Source organism: Salvelinus fontinalis, chromosome 33, assembly GCF_029448725.1.
Source record: "Salvelinus fontinalis isolate EN_2023a chromosome 33, ASM2944872v1, whole genome shotgun sequence".
Taxonomy (NCBI): Eukaryota; Metazoa; Chordata; class Actinopteri; order Salmoniformes; family Salmonidae; genus Salvelinus; species Salvelinus fontinalis.
This window is the reverse complement of record NC_074697.1, coordinates 22,737,402-22,749,702: the sequence shown is the minus strand read 5'-3', so window position 1 is coordinate 22,749,702 and position 12,301 is coordinate 22,737,402. Positions and strand designations below refer to the sequence as shown.

Sequence of the window (12,301 nt, the reverse complement as noted above, 5' to 3'; positions counted from 1 at the left end):
AAAAATCAGAAATGATGGCTGGATTCACAAGATGTGTATCTTTCATTTGGTGTCTTGGACTTGTGAGTTCATGAACATTTTATTATATGATATCCCTGTCGCTTTAGGCTAGGCTATGCTAGTCAGCTTTTTTGATGGGGGGATCCCGGATCCGGGTTTGTGACTCGTTAGAGGTTAAATGGACTCACTGTGAAATAATAGGGGATGACATGATTTGAATGACTACCCCTTCCTCCTTCCCCCATACATACATCTGTAAGGTCCCTCAGTTAAGTATTGAATTTCAAGCACAGATTCAACTACAAAGACCAGGGAGCTTTTCAAACGCCTAAAAGGAGGGCAGTGACGGGTAGATATGCAACAATAACAAATCAGACATTGCATACATCATTCACAGCATAATTATTCACTTTAAAGATATTAAGCATGGTCAAGTTAATAATTATGCTGTGGATGATGTATTAAACCACCCAGACACATCAAAGATGCAGTCGTCCTTCTGAATGGAGCTGCAGGAGCGGGTTATTTTAAAACAGCTACAGAATTCAAATGGCTATGATGGGAGAAAACTGTGGACTACAATAATGACCTAAACCACAGAGTGAAAAGAATAAAATATACAGAATAAAAATATTCCAAAACATGCATATGTATTCAACAAGGCACTGCAATACTGCAACAAAAAAACTGCAAAGGAATACACTTTTTGACCTAAATGCAAAGCCTTATGTTCGCGGCAAATCCAACACATCACTGAGTAACTACCTCCTTATTTTCAAGTATGGCTGCATCATGGTATGGGTATGCTTGACATAAGCAAAGAATGGGATGGAGCTATGCACAGGCAAAATCCTAGAGGAAAACCTGCTTTACACCAGATACTGGGAGAGGAATTGACCTTTCATCAGGATAATAACCTACAACACAAAGCCAAATCTACAATGGAGTTGCTTACCAAGAAGACACTGAATGTTCCTGTTTGAAAGTTGACTTAAATCTGCTTGAAAATGTATGGCAAGACTTGAAAATGTCTATCTAGCGATTATCCCAGCACTGACAGAGATTAAATAATTTAGAAAATAATGGGCAAGTAAGCGGGGGCGGCAGGTAGCCTAGTGGTTAGAGCCAGTAACCGAAAGGTTGCTGGATCAAATCCCCGAGCTGACAAGGTAAAAATCTGTCGTTCTGGCCCTGAACAAGGCAGTTAATCCACTGTTCCCCAGTAGGCCATTATTGTAAATAAGAATATTGTTAAATCAAGTTTGTATAAAATAAATATTTAAATTGCACAATACAGGTGTGCAAAGCTCTGAGACTTATCCAAGAAGACTCAGCTGTAATCACTGCCAAATGTGTTTTCTAACAAGTATGAACAATATGAAGTAAACAAGTTATATAAATTTTATTTTTCATTAATCTTTAAAAGAAAAATTGATATTTCTTCCACTTTGACGTGAGTATTTTGTGTAGATGTTTAAAATATACAATTAAATTCCTTTTTATTCTTTGTAATACAATCAAATGTGAAGAAATCCAAGGGAGGTGTATGTGTGTGTGTCAGTGTGTGTGATGTGTGTGAGCTCCCCCATGTGGGCAGGTGCAGAAAAGGTAGGGTCATTGATCACGTAGTGACCCTAATCTCCTGCAATCTCCTCTTCAGCAGATAAACAGCTATTAAGGATAGCTACTGTAATTTCCATCCAAATGAACAGGCCTGGGCCCAGCTGGGAGCGCTAGGCTACGCTAAAAGACAGCTTCATTAACAGAGTGGAACGCACTCGAGCACTAAACGCTTCATAGCCCCCACTAAAACGTGATGGGGAGAGAGAGAGAAGAAAGACTGGCGCAGTCGTTACCCTTCTCTCCTTTTCTGTTCTCTCCATCACTAGAGTGAAATGGCTCTTCCTTTCCCCTACTATTTGCTCTAACTTTCTCTCCCCACTTCCCGTTTTTTTTATTGCCAATTTCACATAATTTGTCACCCCCAATGTCTTACTTCTCAATCTTAACCCCCCCCTCTCACAACCCCCCTCCTCTCTTTCTCTCCCTCCCTGATGGAGTGTTATTTTAAAAGCTCACCCTGCCTGTGCTCCCTCTCCACCTCCCTTTATTTTGGTCTCTGTAATCCCTCTCTCATTAGTGTCAGTGTATCGCTGGCACTCCCCATGTCCGTTCTTCCCACCTCTCTCCTTGCCCGCAACACAGTCATTTCCCAATGACTGATGTCACTTTGCTGACATCAGCGAAAACAAAAAATTGTCCACCATCAAGTACTTAGGAAGAGGGGACCCGGAGGCCAGCCAAAAGACACATCATGATTAGAGAGGACATAACTGTGCTCCTGCCAACCATCACCTTAAAACACCCCCGCTCTGCAAACACACACTTGACTCAAGTGCACACAAAGCTGGCAGATCTAGAAGTACGTCAGTGAGTGCTCATTCAGACGTTACGTCAGTCATATCATTCAGAAGGGTCTCTCACTGTAATTAGAATAACCTTCACAAAATGTATGCTAAGAGTGACAGAATACAGTCAGACTCAGTGCATGTGTAGTTAATAAGAGAGCCTGGGCTTCAAGTCTTACCCAAAAACCTAGCCTGTGTGTGTCTAAGCCAGTCAGGCCGGTCCTCTAAACCCAGTAGTCAGTCCCATCAGTAGTGAACATAATGCCCCAGAGGAGCGCTCTGGGAAACTGGAGCCAGTCACTGATTAAGCTGCAGCCAGCAACCCCTTTACACATTCAGAAAGATGAAGAGGAGTGTGTTGGACACAGTGGACACATTTACGGGACACAGTTAAAAAAAAACATTTTCACACCCCTATACACACTTTTCTTTCACACACACACATTGACACACAAACACGCACACACACACTTAACAAGCAGACAGCTCTTCCGCTACATCATAATTCAGCAGTCCCCTCCCCTTCCCATCAGCTAAACAACCGTGTGCCAAATTTAGGGGAAAGGAAATATTTCTGCTAAATTAGTTATGCTAATTACAGAGCAGTTCTCAGGGGAGAGCAGCGCTAAATGGCTTTAAATGATTTTCGCCTGGAAAGAGGTGCAGGGAACACAATCAACAACAACAAAAACAACAACACCCAGAACCCGCCCTGCGACAACAGCAGCAGCAACATGCTAATATAATTAAGGAAGTGCACCACAGCAGCTAGCCAACCACGTGCCTTATCAGCCCCCAGCTGAACCCCATCGGCCAATAGGGAGGGCGATACGGAGAGAGGGAAAAGTTTGGGTAACATACATACATATAAATACATATTTTCTAACTTTATATACCCTTGACACATGGACAAGCACAGATATGGACAGAGAAGTAGGAACTTCTAGAGATAGTTTCCCCATTATGAAAAATGTGTTGTGATACACGTGTCCACACACCAACCCCATCACACATCATTAACAGCATACATTAGAGCTGCACGACATGATTATCTAGGTACTCTTAGCTCTAAGACTAACTGAACTGTGCTGCCTGCTTGAGTGAAAGGAGGTGGGTCTTGGTGTGTGTGCGCGCAGTGGATATTGCATGTCTACGTCGCAACTTCAATTAAAATGTGATTAATTGTGATTACATCAACATTTGAGGATTCACCGTATTCAACACACACACACACACACACACACACACACACACACACACACACACACACACACACACACACACTTATCTTCAGTCCTTCTCAGATGTGCAGCTGGGAGCTGTGGCCAGTTTATCTCTTAATTAGCACGTGGCCACAACACCCAGCTGGTGCACACTGTGGAACACTAACTCTCCACACCATCAGATAGAGAGAGGATGCCGTAATGAGACCTAATGTAGCCTAAGCTACTGAAAATAGGCCTTTTACACGATGAAATCATGACAGGAGTGTTTGATTCATATTAAAATAGAGGAGTTCAGACAGACTACTTTAGGAAACTTACTAAAGGGACATACCGTATAGGCCTATAAAAATAAATCAGCCAACTCACACACCAGTAAAGCACCTGTCAATCAAAGACACCAGCAAATATTTCTCCTTTCCTTAAAACATATTAAAAAACCTTGGCCTACCTTTCCAAAAGTAGGCTATAAGATAATGAATTGACAAGGAAAGTATGAAGCGGACAGCTATGCTATAGTATGAAGACGAAATTGACCATTATCAAAATAGCAACATGTCCATAGCCTATTTATCAGGCGACGCTGATCATCGAGGGGGAATGTTGGAAAGACTTTACTGTGAGGAACTATTATAATTTGAATGGATGTAAAACAAACTTAAAACCAGACACGAAACCAGACACATGCTCAATGCTCAGAGTGCGTAAATTATAGTATGATATAAACCAAAAATGTGTTTCTCATAAGTGTAGCAGGTTGTGAACTCTGCAAATAACGTTTCTACTCCCGAGAATGAGAACAGTAAATTACTGTAATTAATACACGCATTAACATAAACTTGTTTCTCATGGTCTGAGAGTCCTTTAGGTGCCTTTTGGCAAACCAAGCAGGCTGTCATGTGCATTTTACTGAGGAGTGGCTTCCGTCTGGCTACTCTACCATAAAGGCCTGATTGGTGGAGTGCTGCAGAGATGTTTGTCCTTCTGGAAGGTTCTCCCATCTCCACAGAGGAACTCTAGAGCTATGTCAGAGTGACCATCAGCTTCTTGGTCACCTCCCTGACCAAGGCCCTTCTCAGTTGACAGTGCCAAGCCATGAGGTTGAAGGAATTTTCCATAGAGCTCCGAGACAGGATCGTGTCGAGGCACAGATCTGGGGAAGGGTACCAAAACATGTCTGCAGCATTGAAGGTCCCCAAGAACACAGTGGCCTCCATCATTCTTAAATGGAAGAAGTTTGGAACCACCAATAATCTAAGAAGAGCTGGCCGCCCGGCCAAACTGATCAATCAATCTGTGCTGAATACTTATGTAAATGTGAAACCCGTTTTCAATTTTTAATACATTTGCAAAAATGTCTAAAAACCTGTTTTTGCTTTGTCATTACGGGGTAGTGTGTCTAGATTGATGAGGGAAAAAACTATTCAATCAATTTTAGAATAAGGCTGTAAAGTAACAAAATGTAGAAAGAGTCAAGGGGCCTGAATACTTTCTGAGCGCACTGTACACGCACACAAAACGCTGTCACTCCCACACAAATCCCTCACAGATTCAAACACTGCATACGCCACAGGATCCTGCTAAGGGGAGAACGGCTCATAATAATGGCTGGAATGGCGCAAATGGAATGGCATCAATCACCTGGAAACCCATGTGTGCTGTATTTGATACCATTCCACTCATCCTGCTCCAGCCATGAGCCCATCCTCCCCAATTAAGGTGCCACCAACAACCCCCCCCCCCCCCCCCCCCACACACTTGCTGCTGCTACTCTGTTCTTTATTTTACTCTGAATAATAACATCTATCCTGATGCCTAGTCACTTTACCCTGCCTTCATGTACATATCTACCTCAAAATACCTCATACCCCTGCATATTGATCTGGTACCTGTACATGTGTACCTCGTACCCCTGCATATTGATCTGGTACCTGTACATGTGTACCTCGTACCCCTGCATATTAATCTGGTACCTGTACATATGTACACCTGCTTATTGATCTGGTACCTGTACATGTGTACCTCGTACCCCTGCTTATTGATCTGATACCTGTACATATGTACCCCGTACCCCTGCATATTGATCTGGTACCTATACATATGTACCTCGTACCCCTGCATATTGATCTGGTACCTGTACATATGTACCCCGTACCCCTGCATATTGATCTGGTACCTGTACATATGTACCTCGTACCCCTGCATATTGATCTGGTACCTATACATATGTACCTCGTACCCCTGCATATTGATCTGGTACCTGTACATATGTACCTCGTACCCCTGCATATTGATCTGGTACCTGTACATATGTACCTCGTACCCCTGCATATTGATCTGGTACCTGTACATACATTAGATCACAAAAGTGAGTACACCCCTCACATTTTTGTAAATATGAGTATATCTTTTCATGTGACAACACTGAAGAAATGACACTTTGCTACAATGTAAAGTAGTGAGTGTACAGCTTGTATAACAGTGTAAATTGTCTGTCCCCTCAAAATAACTCAACACAGCCATTAATGTCTAAACCGCTGGCAACAAAAGTGAGTACACCCCTAAGTGAAAATGTCCAAATTGGGCCCAAAGTGTCAATATTTTGTGTGGCCACCATCATTTTCCAGCACTGCCTTAACCCTCTTGGGCATGGAGTTCACCAGAGCTTCACAGGTTGCCACTGGAGTCCTCTTCCACTCCTCCATGACGACATCACGGAGCTGGTGGATGTTAGAGACCTTGCACTCCTCCACCTTCCGTTTGAGGATGCCCCACAGATGCTCAATAGGGTTTAGGTCTGGAGACATGCTTGGCCAGTCCATCACCTTTACCCTCAGCTTCTTTAGCAAGGCAGTGGTCGTCTTGGAGGTGTGTTTGGGGTCGTTATCATGTTGGAATACTGCCCTGCGGCCCAGTCTCCGAAGGGAGGGGATCATGCTCTGCTTCAGTATGTCACAGTACATGTTGGCATTCATGGTTCCCTCAATGAACTGTAGCTCCCCAGTGCCGGCAGCACTCATGCAGCCCCAGAACATGACACTCCAACCACCATGCTTGACTGTAGGCAAGACACACTTGTCTTTGTACTCCTCACCTGGTTTCCGCCACACACGCTTGACACCATCTGAACCAAATACGTTTATCTTGGTCACATCAGACCACAGGACATGGTTCCAGTTATCCATGTCCTTAGTCTGCTTGTCTTCAGCAAACTGTTTGCGGGCTTTCTTGTGCATCATCTTTAGAAGAGGCTTCCTTCTGGGACGACAGCCATGCAGACCAATTTGATGCAGTGTACGGCGTATGGTCTGAGCGCTGACAGGCTGACCCCCCCCCACCCCTTCAACCTCTGCAGCAATGCTGGCAGCACTCATATGTCTCTTTCCCAAAGACAACCTCTGGATATGACGCCGAGCACGTGCACTCAACTTCTTTAGTCGACCATGACGAGGCCTGTTCTGAGTGGAACCTGTCTCTTTATGTTCTTGGCCACCGTGCTGCAGCTCAGTTTCAGGGTCTTGCCAATCTTCTTATAGCCCAGGCCATCTTTATGTAGAGCAACAATTATTTTTTTCAGATCCTCAGAGTTCTTTGCCATGAGGTGCCATGTTGAACTTCCAGTGACCAGTCAGTATGAAGGAGTGTGAGAGCGATGACACCAAATTTAACACACCTGCTCTCCATTCACACCTGAGACCTTGTAACACTAACGAGTCACATGATACCGGGGAGGGAAAATGGCTAATTGGGCCCAATTTGGACATTTTCACTTAGGGGTGTACTCACTTTTGTTGCCAGCGGTTTAGACATTAATGGCTGTGTTGAGTTATTTTGAGCGGACAGCAAATGTACACTGTTATACAAGCTGTACACTCACTACTTTACATTGTAGCAAAGTGTCATTTCTTCAGTGTTGTCACATGAAAAGATATACTCATATTTACAAAAATGTGAGGGGTGTACTCACTTTAGTGATATACTGTATGTTCCCCATAACCCTGCATATTGATCTGGTACCTGTACATATGTACCCCTGCATATTGATCTGGTACCTGTACATAGCACCATTCTTCTGTACTTTATGTTATTTCTCATGTTAATTACTATTTCATTTTGTATTATTATTTTTTAACTTTGCATCGTTGGGAAATGTTCTTAAGCAAGCATTTCACTGTAAAGTCTACACCAGTTTTATTTGGCGCATGTGATAAATACAGTTTGACTTAGTACCTGAAGTTAGGAGCTGAGGCCCACTCCAGAGCCAGACAGGCCAGGTCCACAGCTGCATAGACCAGCAGGAAGAAGATGGTTACAATGCTGGCGATGGTGTTCAACTTCCCTGTGAATAACACCAACTATAGATGGAGAAAAGAGAAGAGTAAAATTGTGATTAATGAACCCGTTTCACTGACGGGAGAGAGAAAAAGGACAGAGGGAAGGAATAGTTTCTCCTCTGACCTCCACAATGCTAAGTCAGTCTTCCTAGTTGACCCATGAGAGGCTCTTTTACAACAGCATTAATTAGCTATTAACTGAGCCCTTAGCCACAGGCCAGCATGGGCAAATTCTGGGCCTGCCAGTGCACCACACAATCATCTGTGTGTGAGATCAGGTCATTCGTCTTCATGCTGTATGCCCAGTCCATGTAACGTGTACATGATACTGCAACATTTACCCATCTTTTTTTCTACTCACCCCTCGCTCCCTCCATCCATTGCTCCCTTTCCGTCGTCTGAGATTGTTTAACATGGAGTGAGATTAGATTATCATTCGTGTCATCAGTGAATCATTGAAATGGCTGAGAGCGAAAGAGAGAGCGTGTGAGGGATAGAAAGAGGTCCAGGACTAGTGAGTCAATGAGCTCTGATACAGGCTAACGATTTCCTCTAATTACTCCCCCACTCCAGCGGAGAAATGTAGCGAGGGATGAGAGGAAGAGAAAGACAAGCCATTTAGCCTTTCTCACTTCTTGAAGAGTATCTGACTAGCCAGTCATTAACAGAGCTCTCTCCTCTTTGCATCTTTACCCTCCCATCTCTTGCCTCCTCTCTCACCCCTGGTCTCCCTTTCTAGTTAAGTCTTGGCCATTTCTCAGTAATCTCAAATTACTTCCCTTCTCCATCTACCTTTCTCCTCTACTCTCTCCATTTATCTTTCCTTCATCTGACCTGATCAGATTATTGAGCATGTGAAATTAGACCTAATCTATCCTCTCTGTCTCACCTATACTAGGAACCAGGATAGGAGGACAGACACCCAGGGGTTCCCATTGTCTTACCTGTACTAGGAACCAGGATAGGAGGACAGACACCCAGGGGTTCCCATTGTCTTACCTGTACTAGGAACCAGGATAGGAGGACAGACACCCAGGGGTTCCCATTGTCTTACCTGTACTAGGAACCAGGATAGGAGGACAGACACCCAGGGGTTCCCATTGTCTTACCTGTACTAGGAACCAGGATAGGAGGACAGACACCCAGGGGTTCCCATTGCCAGAAGTCTTCTTAGCTGGAGACAACACCGTGCCTGCAGAGAACGAGAGCATATGTGAGAGCAAGAGGGAGGTCGAGAAGGAGCAAGACGGAGGGGATTAAAGTTAAGGACCACATTTCACAGTTAATACATGAAATTAATTAAATTAGGAGACTTTCAACTCAAATCAGTGCAGCCAAGAACAGGGGATGGAAAGAGGAAGGAAATACAAGTAGAGGATAGGAGAGAGGAAGGAAAGGTAAAAGAGGGAAGACAAAGCAGATAGTTTTAAACTGGGTGAGATGAGGTGTGTATATGTGTGTTACACTATATTAGCCAGTGGGTGTAGGAGAGTGACAAGGTGATGCCGCATGCAGAATAACACACACATGATAAGAACTTAATTTGAAGTTAGACACCTTTAATCAAACAGTCAACTAGGCAAAGAAGACAAAAAAAACAATCTAAAATCTGTTTTTAACCCTTGAAAAGCATTGCTAGCAATCCAGAGCTGAGTCATTGTCAGTTTGGTTCAGTATGGTTTTGAGTCATCTCCCCTGCCCACTACAGGGGAACCCTGCTTAATATCGCTTTTCGTCTCTCCTATCCACACACAACACCAGTGAGAAGGGAGACAGAAGAAGCTATAAAGAAAAATAATGAGGGAGAGAACAAGAGAGAAGAGGACATGGGTGTACCCACCAAACAGGTCATCCCGTGCCAGGGCGTAGAGGATGCGAGAGGCCCCTATCAGGTTACTCATGGCAGCAGACATGGTGGAGGAGTACACACCGACAGTCACCAACGGGTTCCACACATTAATGTCCCGCAGGAAACTGTAGTCTCTCTGGAGGAGAATGCTGAGAGAGAAATCAGATTATTATACACATTCAAATTAAACACTTGTGTTACCTATGAAGAGTGAATGGCAACACGCAAACAAACATCTACATGAATAGGTGCAAGAGGAAAGGGGTGAGACAGTGGGTGAAAGAAAGACAGACGTTCGTACTTTATTTTCCGTGTTATCTTAATACTTGAATAAGAGATGGAGAGAAATCAGAGAGAAAATGGACACCCCTCTCTGATTGTGCCCTGCCTCACTCCACCCCTTTCCCACACAATGGAGCTGTAGAAATGAAAATCAGTAAAGAAAGTCTGCTCCTCTCCCCACCGCTCTTCACTCTCACCACCGCTCTTCACTCTCACCATATCTCCCTCATCAACCACTATTTCCTCCTTCTCAACATACTACCGCTTCTCCCACCCCCCCTCCATTTCACCAGGTCATTCTACCCCTCTCACTTTCAATCTCTCCCTCGCTGCCCACCCGTGTCCATTCTCTCACTCCCCCACGCTGCCCACCCCAGTGTCAATTCTCTCGCTCCCCTTCTCTCTCTGCCCACCCCAGTGTCCATTCTCTCGCTCCCCCTCGCTGCCCACCCGTGTCCCTTCTCTCCCTCCCCTTCTCCCTCTCTGCCCACCCATGTCCATTCCCTCGCTCCCCACCCAAGTGTCTATTCTCTCGCTCCCCCTCTCCCTCGGTGCCCACTACTGTGTCCATTCTCCCTCGCTCTCCACTGTAATTAAGACTCCCGTCACGTTCTTTCAGGTCGTCTGGTTTTAATACTTATCATCATGGCCCTATTAAATATTGTTCCGTCCAGCCACACATCTGAACACCCTTTTTTCACACTGAAACCCAGATAGAGCCACACACGATAAATTAATATCTCCCCCGAAAATTAGGAAATGCCAATGATTGGTTTGTGTGTGTTACTTGATGTGTGTGTGCGATTGTTCGTCTGTGTTATGAGTCGGGTGCCGCAGTAAAATGTTTATGAGCCATTGCTTTAATCAGGCTCTCTGACATATGCTTAATAGTGATTCACTTTCAATGGTCCTTTCCACAAGCAACACACACAGAATAGCGAAAAAATAACATTCATTTGAGTGTATGCTCATGTGTTGGTTGGACCATAGAAAGTGACTTTTTTTTGTGTGTGTGTGTGTGTGTGTGTGTGTGTGTGTGTGTGTGTGTGTGTGTGTAAAAATGGAGCTGGTCAGTGCTATGGCCTGGTTATTAATTCCTGTGATATGTGGCAGGTGCAGTAGAAATCTGAACGGGCTTGACATTTTCAAACCTGCACTCCAAAATAAAGCCATCATAAAGAGATGACAGCCATGCAGAGAGAGCAGAGGAGAGAATATGTGCGTTTGTGTGTGTTCATGCACAGTTGGGTACTTTCATATGGTCATTTTTATTAACATGCCTGTGTAGGCTATGCATTTGTAGAAGCATGTGTGTATACGGTTGTTTTTGAGTGTGTCCGTTCTGGTGTCCCCTCCATCCCATAATGCTGATTATTGATCGGATCATGAAGCTGGAATGAGCTCTGCCATGGAAATAAAGAACAGAACGAAGTAAAGCACCTGACAGAAGAAAATACGTTTTTTTAAGAGGGGAATGCAGTTAAATGAGTGAAAGAGCCTGGAGAGATTGGACGCTCATTCTCATTCCACACCTCATCTGTTCTTTCCCTCGTTTGTTGATCCCCTCAATCATACTCTTATTTGTTTATTCATACATTCATGTTCTTTTGCCATTTCTTTCATATTTAAAAAAAAAAGTACGCTTCAGAACCAACTACAGAGGGGAGGGAGGCAGATAGGGCCATACAGACAGAGAGAGAGAGAATGTGTGATGGTTAAGTGCTCCCTGGGGGCTAGGCTGTGGCTGAGGAGTATAAAATGGGATCAATAGCTAACAAGGCCTGCAGAGCTCCTCTCCCTCTCTGCTACCCTCTCTCATTCACTCACTACCACACTCTCATTCTGTCTCTACTTCACCCCTCTCCTATTCTCTATTGTTTGGCTACATTCTCATTCCTGATACTATGTTTATGTGGTTTGTTTATGAGGCTCTCCATTAGCTGTTGCTCATGCAGCAGCTACTCTTCCTGGGGTCCACAGGATTACAGAGGACATGGGCAACATAAGAACCTTCTCCATCTCTCTACCAGTTGTGGTAAGGGTAGGACCAGTTGTAGTAAGGGTAGGAGGGTGAAGTACTTGGAGATTTGGAGCGCTGTACAGTCCACCAGTGGACAAGACCGCTTTCACCACGCTACTGCCATGGAAAGAGAGACAGACAGAGAGGGGGAACGAGAGAGACAGAGATCTCTGTGGTGGAGAGAC

The 12,301-nt window shown here is 44.3% G+C and overlaps 1 protein-coding gene across 1 annotated transcript in view; it reads right to left on the bottom strand.

Annotated features, from left to right (window-relative positions):
* The window catches only part of zgc:153039 (uncharacterized protein LOC767698 homolog), a 50,019-nt gene that overhangs the window by 19,526 nt on the left and 18,192 nt on the right, over positions 1-12,301 (bottom strand). Inside the window, exons 7-9 of the mRNA XM_055895320.1 lie at positions 9,806-9,963; positions 9,075-9,157; positions 7,862-7,986 (exon numbers count right to left, since the gene is read on the bottom strand). Of these exons, the coding sequence (XP_055751295.1) occupies positions 7,862-7,986; positions 9,075-9,157; positions 9,806-9,963 (366 nt within the window). The remainder of the gene's footprint in view (positions 1-7,861; positions 7,987-9,074; positions 9,158-9,805; positions 9,964-12,301) is intronic.